Source organism: Berghia stephanieae, chromosome 9 (genome assembly GCF_034508935.2).
Source record: "Berghia stephanieae isolate SIO BIC M18660-M18661 chromosome 9, UCSD_Bste_1.3, whole genome shotgun sequence".
In the NCBI taxonomy this organism is placed as follows: Eukaryota; Metazoa; Mollusca; class Gastropoda; order Nudibranchia; family Aeolidiidae; genus Berghia; species Berghia stephanieae.
This window is the reverse complement of record NC_088368.1, coordinates 24,053,564-24,070,391: the sequence shown is the minus strand read 5'-3', so window position 1 is coordinate 24,070,391 and position 16,828 is coordinate 24,053,564. Positions and strand designations below refer to the sequence as shown.

The 16,828-nt window shown below is 37.0% G+C and overlaps 1 protein-coding gene across 1 annotated transcript in view; it reads left to right on the top strand.

Moving 5' to 3' along the window:
- The window catches only part of LOC144979903 (uncharacterized), a 39,020-nt gene extending 25,004 nt beyond the window's left edge, over positions 1–14,016 (top strand). Inside the window, exons 2-3 of the mRNA XM_078927167.1 lie at positions 1,576–1,746; positions 4,254–14,016. Of these exons, the coding sequence (XP_078783293.1) occupies positions 1,600–1,746; positions 4,254–9,233 (5,127 nt within the window). The 5' untranslated portion in view covers positions 1,576–1,599 and the 3' untranslated portion in view covers positions 9,234–14,016. The remainder of the gene's footprint in view (positions 1–1,575; positions 1,747–4,253) is intronic.
- The last annotated feature ends 2,812 nt before the right edge of the window (positions 14,017–16,828 follow it).

The window sequence follows — 16,828 nt, the reverse complement described above, 5'->3', positions numbered from 1 at the left end:
TTAGAACCAGTTACTAAGTTAATATTCGTCACTACGAGGGGAGTGACGTCACGATTGTTGAAGCCTATAGGAGTCACTTATTTATAGCTATTTTAGCATAATATTTGCTAGTCTGATATTTATAAATAAAATCATTATGGGCTCGCTTCGACCTTCACTTATTTCCATGTCTGAAAACCCAAATAGTTATGGGCCCATTGTTGTAATGGAAATACTCTCAAACCGATTTAGAATATACTCCATTACAACAATGTTAAAACAAGTCGATAATAAGCTTCAACAGTTGTGACGCAACTTCCATCGTAATAACGCAGAGTAACTTAGCAATTGGTTCTAAACTATCGGAACAATGGCAGACGCCCTTATGAATTACTCCGACGAGCATAAAGTGTATCCAGAGGAGAAAAACATTATAGATCTGATCATGTTTTGACTTTCATACATTCTGATCACATGACATCTAGCCAGCATGAAAATAAAAAGTACCGATTATCTTTGTTTAGAACCAAGCTGCTCGTTGCTGGGCGGACGTGATATCAGACTATTGAATTGGTTTCAGATCTGCTTTTTGTGTACTTAGGCTTGCATTGATATTATTGAATTGGACAAAAGTTAGCATTATTGTGAGATTATGTCCCTTACAATAACAAAAAAAATAATTAAAAACTGAGTTTTTATATAGCGCTGTCCACTAAACGTGCTCAAAGCGCTTTACAAGGGGTCCCTGACCAACAGCAAAATTTAACATGCAGGACGGGATATGACGCCTGTTAGGCGATACTACAATTTTTTTCGGACAGAGACAACGCTGTTAACGGCCAGGTGCTCATTTTACACCTGAGTAAGGTGAAAGAATGTGAGTAAAGAGCCTTCTCCAAGGACTCAACTATGCGACGATCGAGGCTCGAACCCAGGACCTTCCGATCCGAAAGCGAGTGTCATACCACGAGACCACATAGCCGCACAACAGTATGACCATTACAATAGAACAGAGAAGTCGTCACGTCACACTTTCCTCTGTTCGGGTTCAAACATCATTGTAAGTGTGTAACCAGTCCTCCGGAGGACTAACAATGAGAATATTGATTTATAAGGTGGCATAAATATTTTATTAGCAGGATAGGATGTGTATAGGCAGATTCTTCGGAGTACTGGGCGAAAAGTAAAGAGAGGGGAATGGATGACTTATATTGACCACGATTATTTGTTTAAGCTAGAAAAAAAAGAAGCCATCACTCTAGAAACTAGAAGATGAATTGCACAAGGTCCTCCTCCGGCGGATTTGTTTCACACTTCTAAGGAGATTGGAACCAGTATTTTGACATCACACTATTCGTCCCTATTGGGGTAATCAGACGTGTAAATAAGCATCGTTGTTTTAAGGGTACGCGTACGTATTTCCATTGTAACAACGAGGCTATAACAATAGGGAAGAATAGTCGTGACGTCACAGCTTTTACTTTTTCGGTTCCAATATCAATGGAAGTGTTATGTAAACAGTCCTTTAGACGTCTTTAAGTTTAACCATTTATTTTGACCAGTTGAGTTATCTCCTTTCTTTTTTCTTTCCTCTAGGTGAAGGACATCTCCCTCTAAAACATGGCTTTTTCCGTGTCCCATCGCTCAATGCTGGACAGGAACATCCGCCATATTTACAGTGGGCTTCCCTCTGACGTCAGATTGCGTAACTATGGTAACAGTTTTGACTCGACCATCGACATTCATGACAGAGTTTTGGAGAGATATGTAAGCATGTTTTTCAATTATAATATATATATATATATATATATATATATATATATATATATATATATATATAATATAAAATTTAGAAGGATTTGAACTATAATATGATGGTATGTAACATGTGTAAAGAATAAAAAAAAGAGCATACAAAGTTACAATGTAACAATGGCCAAAATGCATTTATTGGGCAATATAACAAAACAATGAGAACGTATATATGAATGGTGAAATTGTGAAAAGGATAGAATCTAGAAGTAGATTGCTTTTTAGATTTCACGGGCTGAATTAAAATTTGTATTTATTTTATTTTTATATGGTAGAGTAAAGGTGTTGCTCCTGAAAGCTTTCTTGTAATTTAATTTGTACTATTTCAAATGGGTTTTATTTTCACTTTTGTTTTATAATCTTATAGAAAACAGTGTAAGGCAATTAGTCCTTACAGGAATAGATACTTTTTGGAAGAGAACATATCCACGCCTCTCGGACAGTCGTCCAAATATAGGCAAATAGTAAACACTGCTAAACTAAGTAAACAACACGGATTGCCGTCAATTTTATGTAATTAAAATACTACACCACTGATCAATTCCACCGGACCAACAATCAAAACTGTGTGTAACCTTAAACGTGTATAGCCTGGTTTAATGAGAATTACTCACAAACATGAATGGCAAAAAAAAAAAAAAAAAATTAAAAATAACAAAGGCCTGAGTTATATAATCTTCATTATATCTATAAAACGTAGTCTTGTGTGATGTTTCGATTGATTTCATTCATGCCCGTATCAATAAGTAACACAGGCTTTGTTCGCTCAAAATAACAGTTTAGCAATCGCTGTCGATATTTATTTGAATAATAATAATAATAATAATAATAATAATAATAATAATAATAATAATAATAATAATAATAATAATAATAATAATAATGATGATGATAATGATAATGATAATGATAATAATAATAATAATAATAATAAGAAGAAGAAGAAGAAGAAGGAGAAGAAGAAGAAGAAGAAACATATTTTTATAGCGCCTTTAGTCGAAACCTCAAAGCGCTTACATTTTTGTTATTAAAAATAATAATAATAATAAAATTATATATATATATATATATATATATATATATATATATATATATATATATATATATGTATATATATATATATATATATATATATATATATATATAAAAAAATATATATATATATATATATATATATATATATATATTATATATATATATATATATATATATATATATATACATAGACTGTTCGGACAGTGGAGGTTTATCAGTTAACTGCTATCGTCTGGGGAAAAAAAACATGTATTTAACCAATTGGCCATGACACTCGTCTATCAAATTATCTAAATGAATCTTATCTTGACAAACAATAACCCCCCCCCCCCCTCCCCTATAAAACCTCTCAAGCTTGGGACTTCGCAAAGTCCCAAGTTTGAGAGTTTTTGCAAAGTTTAGGGAAACATTCTCACAACATCCGCCAAGAGATACAACGTATCAACTCAAAAAAAAACCCCCAAAAAACTAGATGAAACGAAAAATTTACGTCACTCGGCTCTTTGTTATTATTTTAGATAGACTGTTAGTGGATAGTTCTCACTAAATTATATCAATCAGACTATAAACGTTTACATACGATTTTTGTGGTGGGTTGTTTAATTTGGCTGGCAGATATTGTGAGTATTTTACATAACTCATAGCATCAATATATTCATTTTTGTTTACTACTGTTTACAGTCCACAGCTTATAGCAGCCTAGTATCACACACAAACACACACACACACACACACACATACACACACACATACATACACAAACACGTACTCACGCATCAAAGCTTTTTTGGATTTTATAGATTTTACAGAGGCAAAGAAAGACTGAAGACTCGTTCATAGATTTCACTTTTCCTCTTCTATAGACATTCCGCTCTGATTCATGATTAATTAATTAGTCTTTCCTCTCCGGGTTCGTGACTAGGACTACCGTGGTGTTGTCTTTGGCGATGTGAAAAACAATGATTGAGATGAGGGGATGATTCAGTTTTAGTGCGGCTATGCGGTTATATGACACACGCCTTTGGACCAGGAGGTCAAGAGTTCGAGTCTTGCTCTCAGCGGCGAATAGTTCAGTCCTTGGAAAAGGGCTCCTTGACGTCATGTTACGTGATATTACAATTATTTTCGACAGAGACAATGTTGTTATCTGCTGTGTCATCATATTACACTAGAGTACGATGAGAGAATGTGAGTGTCAAGAGCCTTTTTCATGAACTCAACTTTGCGCTGCTCAGAGCGAGACTCGAACCCATAAGCTGCCATTCTGAAAGAGAGAGCCATACCAAGAGACCACAAATCCGCACAAAGCCCTCTGGAAGAGGGGTTCCCTCTATCATCCCGATGACAAGCCGAAGGATGGTATAATGATCACCTCGACATTAACTATCATATAATGAAGGTGTTTTTTTCTTCTTTTTATTCTACAGAGAAGACCACAGCGGAGGTTCGAAGACAATTATCAAGAGTACAATGAAGAATATAACGCACGCCTTCCAAAGGCACCTGCATTTCGGAACGCATCGACAGAAGAAATCAAGGAAATAACTTCACGTCTGAGTCAACCCACGCTCACGTCCGTTCTACGACAGAGGGCGCCAGCAAGCGGAAGGAGATCAACAACCGGAAGTAGAAGCCCAAGGGCTTTGTCGAGTAGGATGGCTGTCTCCGATAGAGGAAAGGAAGAGGATGAAGACGGCGGCAACAAGAACCGTCTGGAACCGGGTCAAGAGCGACACAGAAAAGTTTCTTACAAGGAGTGGTCGGATGAAGATGAGGATGAGAATAAATATTACTATGTTGATGATTTCGACGATGGTAATACGAGTGAAAATAGTAATATAAACGCTAAGAAATACTCGGAGAAAAACGACAACAATGTTGTCGATAAAAATGATAAGGACACATTCGAAGGTAATGGTGAAACAGACGATGACCGTAGAGATGAATACAACGCGCAAGAACATGAAAAAGATATTTATGGAAAGACAAGCATGGAGAGCAATAATGAAAGTGTTGCAAATTATGGAAAACCGGTTAGCTCACTTGAAAATCATAATGAATACAATGATGAGAATGAGAATAAGAAAAGTTCTAAAGGTAACTCAAGGCAACAAAAATACGAAAACAAGCTCAAACAGGGTAGACAAAACAATAAAGCAACGAACAGCAGTAGCAGTATGAGTAACGCAAGCAATAGTACTGAAAAAAGATCGAACAAGTCGATAAAACAACAACAGAATAAAAAGAAAATGACAATTTTAGAAGAGATCATGCAGATGAGGCCTCCACAGCGTAGCAGAGCCAAACTCAACAGCAGCCCTTCCCCAACTCAGGAAAAAAGAAGACTGGAAAACAGGGGGCGCGTTCATAACAGGTTGATGTATTCCCCTTACAGCGAGCCAGCTCCAAGATTAGGATACGCACCAAAGTCACGTGAATACAACCCTTCAAGCATTTCTAGAAAGTCATGGCAAGATCCGAACACAAATCAACAAAACTATTCAACAAATTCAAACCAAAATAATGCAACAAGAACTTCCAATCAAAGACCTCAAACTCGGAATGCAGAAGACAGAAACAGCCAACGACTTGCCCGATGTAAAAGCGCGCCGGCGTACAAGTTATACCCAGAACGAGGCGAACCAAACGGGAAAATCCACACGTCAAAAGAAAATGAAAGACAAAATTCTAATTCTAAGACTCAAATTCAAAGGACGAATGAGAATAATGAGAACAGGGTGAGTTATGCAAATGAGATGACACATCATAGTCATTGGAATAACACCAGAAGCCATACGTCTTTGACGTCATCTTCTGATCGTACAAGAAACAGGTCAGCAATGTCTACTTGCACATCCTACAGCACGAACACACCCAATAACGACTCCAAATTTAGAAGAAGCAAATGTTGCTCTCCGGCAGTGGAAAATGACTTTCTACTTCGTTTCGGAATTGAGCCACCTGGCAATCGCAGTTTTTTTGCTGCTAGCGGAAATAGCTACAATAATAAACGATTCTCTTCATTTGAGGAAATGCAGAGAGTGAACGCAAGGCTGCTAACACCCACTGCTACCAAAAATATTCGTGATCGGATGAGATATGCTCCGAATAATGAAAAAGATCTTTTGGATCCCGTAAAAGTCGTGCACGAAGAAACGAAACGATCACGTCTAGCGAATAGAAGAGGCTCTCTTGATAGAAATTCTGATCATGAAGAGGAATATGAAGAAGAAGAGAATGAGGAAGACGATCAGAAGAAAATTGATGACGAAGAAAGACAAAAGAATTTAAAGAAAGACAAGATGAATAAGAAAAAGAGTGATAATGTGAAATCTCAAAAGGGGAAATCGGATAAACAGGGTCAGTCACGAAAGGGGCAAAAGAAACCACTTCCTAGATTAAAATTATTCAACGAGGATAAAAGCCGTGCAAAGAATGCAAAAGCGAAGAAAGAAAATGAAATTAGCAAAGATAATGCAAATAAGAAAAACGCTTTGACAAAACCCCAAAGTAGGCTTATCAAATTCGAGGATGAAAAACCCAAAGACGATGAAAAGAGTCAAAAAGATCATCCACGATCAAGATCGAGATCCAAATCTAGGTCAAAATCGAGATCTCGTTCAAGGTCTTCCTCGAAATCAAGATCTAGATCATCGACTAGGAGACACAGATCCAGGTCCTCGTCAAGATCTAAATCTAGGTCATCGTCCAGATCATCTAGATCTAGGTCAAGGTCAAGGTCTAGATCCAGATCCAGTTCCAGTTCTCGTTCGAGATCAAAAATAAGATCATCTGAAAGGTCGAGACTGTCATCAAAATCAAAGTCGTTGTCAAGGTCAAGGTCCCGTTCTAGATCATCATCAAGGTCTAGGTCAAAATCCTCTGGACGATCAAGAAGTAGGTCAAGGTCATCTTCTAGGTCAAGATCCAGGTCACCAGCAAGACGCAGAAAAGGATCTTCTTCAAGATCCAAATCTAGATCATCCTCCAGGTCTCGAACAAAACCAAAATCTAGATCTAGGTCGCATTCCACGTCTAGATCTCGGTCAAGGTCATCATCAAATTCTAATCATGGACCAAAACCACGCGATGGAACCAAAGCTTATGTCTCAGATTCTCGTAGGTCTAGATCAAATTCTAGGGAAAGCAGAAAAACAACAGATTTAGTTGATGATGGCGATAGAGTAATTTCAGACTCAAGCAAATCTCAGAGCAAGGCTGGATCATCAAGATCTTCTTCTAAATCATCAAAATCGAGACACAGCTTTACCGCTGAGACATCAACTAATGTTGACATGGTTCCAAGCGCTATCAACAGCAGTGGAGACAGGGGACAAGAAGAAGTTCTGCAACCTGCTGGTGATCCATATAGAAAGATTAGTGGAGGGAAATCTGAATACTATGACAATGCTGAGATATCTAAAAGACCAGCAGATGATGCTTCTTCTAGTGATGATAATATTGTACGAAAGGGCATCGACGAAGACGATGAAAACGGTGATAATAATATAGACGATAGACGAGGCAGTAAACTGGAAGAAAGTAATTTCTGGGATCAACAACAGGCACATCAGTATTTTGATAATAAATCGCTCACTAATAAAAATGAAACAGATAATTTGCCAGCGGAGCAATTGTATGAAAATGATGATGAATATAATCATGATGGTTTTGATAACAACAAGAACAAGAGGAAACTTTCAGGCCAAGACTCATATCAAGTTATGAAAAATGAAAACAGATCTAGAGAAATAGAAGAAGAAGAAGCCCAAAATGAAACTGGAGATTACACAGTGTATACAAATAACACCTCAAGAGGCGATGAAACACTAACAGGTGGACAGGTTGAGATTTACAATCAGAATAGTTATGAAAAGGAGGATGATCACAGTGATCAATTGAAAATATCTCAATATGACTACAAACCTGTTGAACATGAAACAACCGAAAGTAAAAAGGATAGTGCTGACCATCTACAAGGGATAGACGAGCAAGAGGTGGATAAAGAAACTGATAAACCATCTGTAGAATATAATTACGACAATGACAACGCAATGGAAAATGCTCATCCCCAGCATGAGTTTGAAGAAAAACAGGACACACAATCTGAATTTTATCAACATAAGTTTAAAGGAAATTATTCATTTGATGACAATGAAAACCGCGATGATGTTAAAGATGAGCCTGAAAGCCAAGACAATATCCCAGACAATGTAAATGATCAACAGCAGAGAGAAAAGGAGAAGAATAGTGACGATGGAACAGCTTCTGTAAATGATAATGTTGAATATGCTGAATCCGATCACGAGAATACAAATAACGTTTTGGAGGATGGTAGTCGTAAAAATTCGTATCAGCAGGAAGAAGAAGAAAATGTTTTGACTGACAGAAAATCTTCCATTGGACTAAAAGATGAGCAGGAGTCTGAAGAGTCTAATCTTGAACAAAAGAATGAGTTTATAGAAAACGGTAGCTTGAAGCACGACATAGCTATTGAAAAGTCAAATGATACTCATTTAAACGAATTTAAGGACATTGAAAATAATAGGCCATATTATGATGAAAAAGAAAATGAGTCCAAAAGCAACAATCAACAAGAAATAGATAGAGAGAATACTGGTCTCGAAAAACAGCTAGGCATGGATGAGCGCAGTGAAAGCCCTTCGATGGTAACAGCTAAAAATGAAAGCAGTGATGGATTTCATGTTTCAGAGCACGAAATGGTAACTGAATACAAGAACAAACAGCAACAAGAACAACAAGAGCAGCAACAACAAGAAAAACGTAACCATGAAGAAGAAGATATTAGCCCAAACCAAACGCAAACACAGCCACAGGAGACGACACAATATGAGCAAAGTCCAAATCAGGAAGTAGGAGAACCGCAGCCAGAACAAGAACGACAACAGCAACAACAACAACAACAACAACAACAACAACATGAAGAAGACAATACTCTACAACAAAAAGAAGATAAGGAACAGGATGCACAACTATATCAACAAAGTCAGAATCAGCATCATCAGCAGCAACAACAACATGACGAAAAAGACAACACTCTACAGCAAAAACAGGAGGAGATACAGGAGAAACAACAATATCAAGAAAGTCAGAGTCAACAACAACAACAACAACAACAACAACAACAACAACAACAACAACAACAACAACATGATGATGAAGACAACACTCTACAGCAAAAACAGGAGGAGGTACAGGAGAAACAACAAAATCAAGAAAGTAAGAGTCAACAACAACAACAACAACAACAGCAAGAACAACAACAGCAAGAACATGATACCGACTATAACGAAGGCGTCGTCGGAGAAAAGTTGTCATCTTTAGACGATGCCATCTACAGAAGTGTGACTTTGAGTCAAAACAAGAATGATGACGACTTGTGGTAGATAGAAGCTAAATGTTTATAATATTACTAGATATTATCATAGATTACCTGATCAAAAGAAGTTTGGCATGAAGCGTAAGTAGTCATAAATGATAAGAATAAGCAGCACTATATAGGATAACATTTTCCACCAAAATATTTCGAAAAGAATCTAGCAAATAGAGAAACCACGAGGCCATAACAGATTTATGAGTTTTGACAAGATGAGGGCCATTTTAAGCGATTGATAATCGAACGAGAATTGGGTTTTTAGCCAAAATATTAAATATGTCTTTTTTCATAGTACGGCAGAACATTGGCACTGTTACAAATGCACCCACCTACTCACTGAAGAAACAAAAATAGCAGCATCAACAACTACGACAGCAAGAAGATTAGAAATAATAGCCTTAACAACTGCTGCTTACAATGAGGTATCGATAAAAAGGCAACCGATTGCTAGTACTAAAAAGGTATGGACATCTCTCCCGACAACTTGTGAAATGTGACAGTTTACATTTCAGTTTGAAAACATTCCTGTTACATGACATGATATTGTGCTACAGAGTCATAACCTAACGCCATCTAACACTACACAAATGCTGCGTCTATCTGCAGTACTGAAAGATGCAGCAGTATGGATTGGAATGGATTGGATTGAAAGTAAGACAAATTCGAAGACGTACAAAATCTTCCCTAATACAACAACCGTCACTTCAAAAAGTACTATGATACAAACTACAATCATGAGAACAATCTCAATATTTTGACCTGTCATTAAAGAGAAAACTAAAGACAATGCGCTATTATGCTATTCGACTAAAATGCCTCCAATTTATGCCCACTTCTATATTCTCAATTAACAGGAAGTGCATCAGCATTAGCACAATCTCAACATTTTATTTATTATTAGTGAATAGATTTTGCTATCTGCTTCACCTCACTCCACCTCACCTCACCTCATTCTCCCAACCCAGTTGGTCGTAGAGGAGACATGATAGATCATTTTGGAGAAAGAGCGCTCCATCTAGATATGTCCTCAGCTTTCCTCATTAGTGTCTGCATGTCCACCCTTGTCCATTCCTTTACTGTATCCTGTGCCCACTACAATCCCTGATAAGACAAGGTTTTACATAGACCCCTAAGGGCAGAAGAAATAGAAGTCAACTTTGTAAACACCTAACAGAGGGATCTGGCGGCAGACACGTAGAAGACTGGTTTCACCTGGAGGCGATTGGTAAACCTTGCTTATTTCTGTAATGGATGGAGGCAGCTTGCCTCTGGCTTCCGTTTCAGAAAAAAAACAGGCTCTGAGTTGGTGAAGGCTACGTAAAGACACATCTATGGAATACAATAGATGATAAATTAGATGTACCCTATTGATATTACCCTCTCTTTTTTTTAAGTCGTGCACGAAAGAATATTTATAATATAAAGCAAGATAAGATACAGTGACACTAACAGACAGTGACGCCCATGCTTCTATTTTTATCATGTATGTTACATTCCCGATAGCTCGTAAGTCAGGGTAATCGGACAGTGGCCCTTGCAAATACAACTTATACTTACTAACATCAGAAGTGTGAGAAAGGGTGGGGGTGAATTGTAGATAAATCAGAAGTAGGTACTTGTCCCCAATAAGCGACAGTTTAGTGGTCCTCATGACATGCCCTTACAGAGAGAACGTCAACATAGTATTGCACATGCGTCTCTCTTATCAAGAAATCTATCGATTGGTTAATGACATATCACTTTTTAAATGTTATTATATACATACTTATATAAAATAAAAATATAACCAACAATTTTATTTTGATGAGAAGTTCAGAGTGCATCAGTTAAATCGTTTCTCAGCCATCTTTTATTCTGAGTTACATAACCGTGAAGTCAGTGATTTCACGGCGGGTAAGCTTAATCTTGGGTGCATTCCTTTTTTTTTTTTAATTTTGGAACGCATCACTGTGAACTTTTCATCAAAATAAGTTTATTGGTTATATTTTTATTTTATAAAAGTATGCATATAATAACGATTTTGAAAAGTGATTTCTCAAATATAAATAGTGATATCTCATTAACCAAACGATAGATTTCCTCAGTTGATGCGCCATGCTTTAGGACGTTCTCTCATCGTAATCTGTATTTACTTATCATTCTAATTTTAAGGTCACTATTCGATTCATTACCACATTTTAAAAAAGCTTTTTATATAGCGCAACATCCACTAAATGTGCTCAAAGCGCTTTACAAGGGGTCCCTGGGCAACAGCAACATTTAACATGTAGGACGAGACGTGACGCCTGTTAGGCGATATTACAGTTTTTCGGACAAAGACAACGCTGTTAACGGCCAGGTACTCATTTTACACCTGAGTAAGGTGAGAGCATGTGAGTAAAGAGACTTTTCCAAGGACTCAACTATGCGACAAGCGAGGCTCGAACCCAGGACCTTCCGATCCGAAAGCGAGTGTCATACCACTAGACCAAATAACCGCACAAAACCGTTTTGAGACGATGGGTCACATATGAATAGGCTATAGCGTTGATTTAAGATGTCTCTCAATTTTTCTAAGTCTTAAATCCAAGGTCCCGAGAAACTATTTCTTTAAAGTCTGGGAGTTCCTGTTGTCTAGGGATCCTTTTGTAAAGGGCTTTGAGCACGTTTAGCGGATATTTAGCTATATAAAGACAAATGTTAAAGATGTTGAAAAAAAAATGAGGCTGGACTTCTAGAGATCGCAGTAACTATTAAATAAATGTCTTTTTTCTTGGTTTGCTTTTAATTTGAAATCTAGACTTTTTTGACAAACCCAAAGTACTTCTTTTTCCAGGTGCTGATAAGGCCTGAACATGTAGCACACGCCCTAAAACAGTTAAAACAAACAAACAAACATGTTTCTTTTTGTGGAATTTAAATACATGGTACTTACATTTGCACTTTTCATGATAATTTAATATATGTTATGTGTTGTCTATGCGCAATGTAATCTGTGATAAATGAATATTGATTTTTTAAACAAGTTCTCAATGATAATTATTATAATATAAGATATGGCAAATTTTTATTTATTATCAAGACACTTCAAAATCTTACAAAAAGGTATTAATCATTTGGAAAAAAAAAATAATCGTTGTATAAGTGGATTAGAAACTTCAATTTGATTAACTAAAGCAAACAATTTGGACGTTTCGGGTTTCCCCTTTGTCAAGAAAATGCTGTGAATGAGTGCACAAAGGATTTGGACGTTTCGGGTTTCCCCTTTGTCAAGAAAACGCTGTGAATGAGTGCACAAAGGATTTGGACGTTTCGGGTCTCCCCTTTGTCAAGAAAACGCTGTGAATGAGTGCACAAAGGATTTGGACGTTTCGGGTTTCCCCTTTGTCAAGAAAACGCTGTGAATGAGTGCACAAAGGATTTGGACGTTTCGGGTTTCCCCTTTGTCAAGAAAACGCTGTGAATGAGTGCACAAAGGATTTGGACGTTTCGGGTTTCCCCTTTGTCAAGAAAACGCTGTGAATGAGTGCACAAAGGATTTGGACGTTTCGGGTCCCGATATTTTTAAGCATTTAAGGAACACGAAGAATCGCTTGTTACCCTTTGGATTAGAGTCTAGTCAATAGCAAAGTACTTTACGTCAGACCCTAAAAGCGTACATACTAAATCACTCGAAACTTGTATCTTCGTATTTAAAGCAGTTTTAGTAAATTGTTGCGAAAGCGTTTTTGAAGAAGCATTATTTTAATTTTATAACTGTTAATTGGCATGTCTGTTTGACTCTAACGCTGTGATATGAAATTCGTATACATACTATTTATTCTTTATTCAACTTGCCTACATTGAGAGAATAGAACATTCTCACACATTTCTATGATGCACAATTTATTTTGTCCATGAATTATATTTCTAAATTTTATTATTTTTTTTCTTTTTAAAATTTTCTTTATACGTTTTAAAATTAAATTATCAAAATATCTGCGATGTACTCGGTCTCAGTCTGAAAAAGCTGTTCAATATATTTTTTTTCTCTTTAATTTTTATATCTTGATTGCAGGTGCTTGAAAAGTATGACTCATTCTATAATAGAAATTCTTTTGATTTTTCTTATCCTTTCTTAGCTCTGAAACGATCTGAAAGTGTTGCAAATGCGCAAACAAATTATGTACATTGACTTTGCTATCAAATAAAATTTGATTAGATTGAGGTATTATGTAAATCAAAGTTGCTCAATGTTGTTATTTTTCCATAAATTTGGTGCGGATGAATTTATTTTATCAATATGTATTTATATAAATTATAACGATTAGTTCTATTTAGAGCACAATTAACTGTACCCAATCAATTCAGTGTATTGTGGCAGGTGGATTACACACACAAAACACACACACAAAGAAATATAATGCTGAAATTATCTTATTGAATCGAACCAGTCTTTGCATTAGACCGGTGCACGGCCATATCCCTTGCACGGCAGAGACCGTTCCTTTCACGGGAGTGGTGCTCAGGCCTGTTCTTTAGGTGCAGAGGTCCGTTCCTTGCACAGGAATGGTGCAAAGGACAGTTATTGCTAGCAATGGACTGGTGCAGATATTGGTTCCCACAGCACATTTGATATCAAACCGTTGATTACTTATTATCCTATTTTTAGCATAAAGTTCACATCGGCATAATAACATTTTGAGGCGGTATATTTAAAATGTTCCAATTATAGATATAAAAGATATATCTAGTATAGTTAGTTTTTAAAATAATTACAATTGTTAAAATTATTTAATTTTGTATCGACGAAGGTAATAAAATGTATTATAACACTCGTTTCTTCTTTGTTTTAAAAGACGGATCTGGTAAATAGCAGATCATTAATGAATGTAATTTATTATATATTTAATTTCATGAGTTATATTAAAACTTGCTGGGTGGGGTTCCTGCCCTCCCATAGAGGGCAAGGAGGTACTTACTGTGTCTTCTATCCCCCAATATCTGTTTTCCAACTTGCTTTCTGTCTTTGTCTTGGAATGAGATTACTTGGTTTTGTTCTAGCCCTAGCCGGATACCCTGGTTGAGAGGGAAACAGTCAAATGTATAATTATTCTTTGGGAGATGATTTTTTTCCCTTGTAAATCATCTCTCTGTTATGTAGTTATTTTGGTTTATTCTTAACATATGATTTGAAAACATTTGACTTGTGCTGGTGTCTGGGTGAGACTTTAAGGTGGTCTAAAACTAAATACATTGATAGTGTGCTTTCGGAATCTACATCTGTTCCCTATTTGAACCTTTTCCCCTTGTCTTACTTATTCCTCAAGTCCCTTTAATTGTACATCTAGAATGTTTTCACTATCCAATGTTCTTCCTTTTACTGGCGGGCCATGGCGCTGATATAACCTAAATGTGTTGCAAGCGCCAAAAAACCCTTAAAAACAAAGCATATTAAAACCTGCATTGATGCGAGTTTTAACGATCATCTATAACAGACATGATTTTTTAAATCTGCTTCATCCCAAATCAAAAGGGTGAAGTAATGCTTTGGATTTGGTGGTACCAACAATGCGGAGGTTAATGCCAAGAACTGTGGAGTGAATTGATAAGAATATTGCTTGCTATCCTTTGGATTAGATGCCTTTGGATCCTCCCATGCGTCCAAACATCTATTTCTGGCTAGGCACGTATTATGGCGTGTGAGTTTGTTTTTTTTTTGTTTTTTTTTTTTGACATTTTGGTCCAAGGATTGAGTATCTTCTTTCTCTTTTTCTTCTTTTTCTTCTCCTTCATTTTTCTTCTTCTTTTTCTTCTTTCTCCTTCTCCTCCTCCTCCTCCTCCTCTTCCTTATCCTTCTTCTTCTTCTTCTTCTTCTTCTTCTTCTTCTTCTTCTTCTTCTTCTTCTTCTTCTTCTTCTTCTTCTTCTTCTTCTTCTTTTTCTTCTTCTTCTTCTTCTTCTTCTTCTTCTTCTTCTTCTTCTCTTCTCTTCTTCTTCTTCTTCTTCTTCTTCTTCTTCTTCTTCTTCTTCTTTCTTCTTCTTCTTCTTCTTCTTCTTCTTCTTCTTCTTCTTCTTCTTCTTCTTCTTCTTCTTCTTCTTCTTCTTCTTCTTTCTTCTTCTTCTTCTTCTTCTTCTTCTTTTCTTCTTCTTCTTCTTCTTTCTTCTTCTTTCTTCTTCTTCTTCTTCTTCTTCTTCTTCTTCTCTTCTTCTTCTTCTTCTTCTTCTTCTTCTTCTTCTTCTTCTTCTTCTTCTTCTTCTTCTTCTTCTTCTTTCTTCTTCTTCTTCTTCTTCTCTCTCTCTCCTTCTCTCCTTCTCTCCTCCTCCTCTCCTCTCTCCTCTCCTCCTCCTCCTCCTCCTCCTCTCCTCCTCCTCCTCCTCCTCCTCCTCCTCCTCCTCCTCTTCCTCTTCCCCTCCTCCTAAGTTAGCTTTTATATAGCACCATATCTACTAAGTGTTACTAAAGTGCTATATAGCAATATTTTGCCTGTGGGTCCAGACGCGACTCGTCTTTTCGATAGAGTGGCTCTGTTACTGACAAGGTATTCATTTTATACTTGAGTAGTAGTAGGCATCCTTCCGTCTCAAGAAACGATGGTTTGCGCCCTGTATGACTTTAGTCTCATCAGTCTTGTTGAGAGCAGCGACGGGTGTGACTCAGTCTCTACCGCAGTTGCTGCCGCCTGATGCCGAGAATTCGTCGTAGACAGCGAATGTGGAAGTTTTCCAGGCGGTTCTACTGTCTGGCATATGTTGTCCAGGATTCACTGCCATACAGTAGGCTATTGATTACGCATGCCTGGTAGACTTTGAGTTTGGTGTTCAAAGTGAGTTGCTGGCCCACACTCTCCTGCTCAGTTGTCCCATGACAGCTAGCGGCAGCTTTGGCAATGCGCTTGTCTAATTCTGCAATCAAGTGAGAGGTTGCTTGGTGGTGGTTGTGCCCAGGTATGAGAAGTGATCTGTGACTTCTAGCTCCTCGTTGTCAATGCGAATTGCTGGTGTAGAGGGGACATCCTGAGTATAGAGAGGGAGAGTGAACATCCTTTTCTTAGAACTTAACTCGCATCGTCTACAGCGGAATTCAAACCCGGAAATACACGGAGTCAAAATCCGGATGGCATATTATAGAAGAAACGGAATTGACGTCACTCAGACCTTTATCATTGTTTAGAAACAGTCAATGTAATGATTAGTACTCACTTAATTATATTATATCAAACAGACTAAAAACGTTTAAAGTTACATAGAGATTTGTGTGTTGGTACGATGTTTTTTTTCTGACTCGCGGATTTTGTGAGTATTTTACCTAAATGCATAGCTTCAATACCGAGATAACTACCAAGCCGTGCCAACAACATAATATAACAATATAGTGAATCCGGATATCGTTGACATCGGAATGTTCATCCATATGAAATCAATGGCGAGCTGTCTATCTCGACAATGTTTTTTTAAAGATCATATTGATATTCATATCGATACTGGAAGACACGATGTGTCGATAAAAGTGATTGCTTGATTGATTTATCGATCTATTGATCAATAAATACATCGGCTCGTTGATCAGGCAGAGTAAGATGGAAAAGTTTTATTTTGTTTGTTTTTTTAATATAATGTGATCCACCTTCTCAAAGCAGTTTTATATC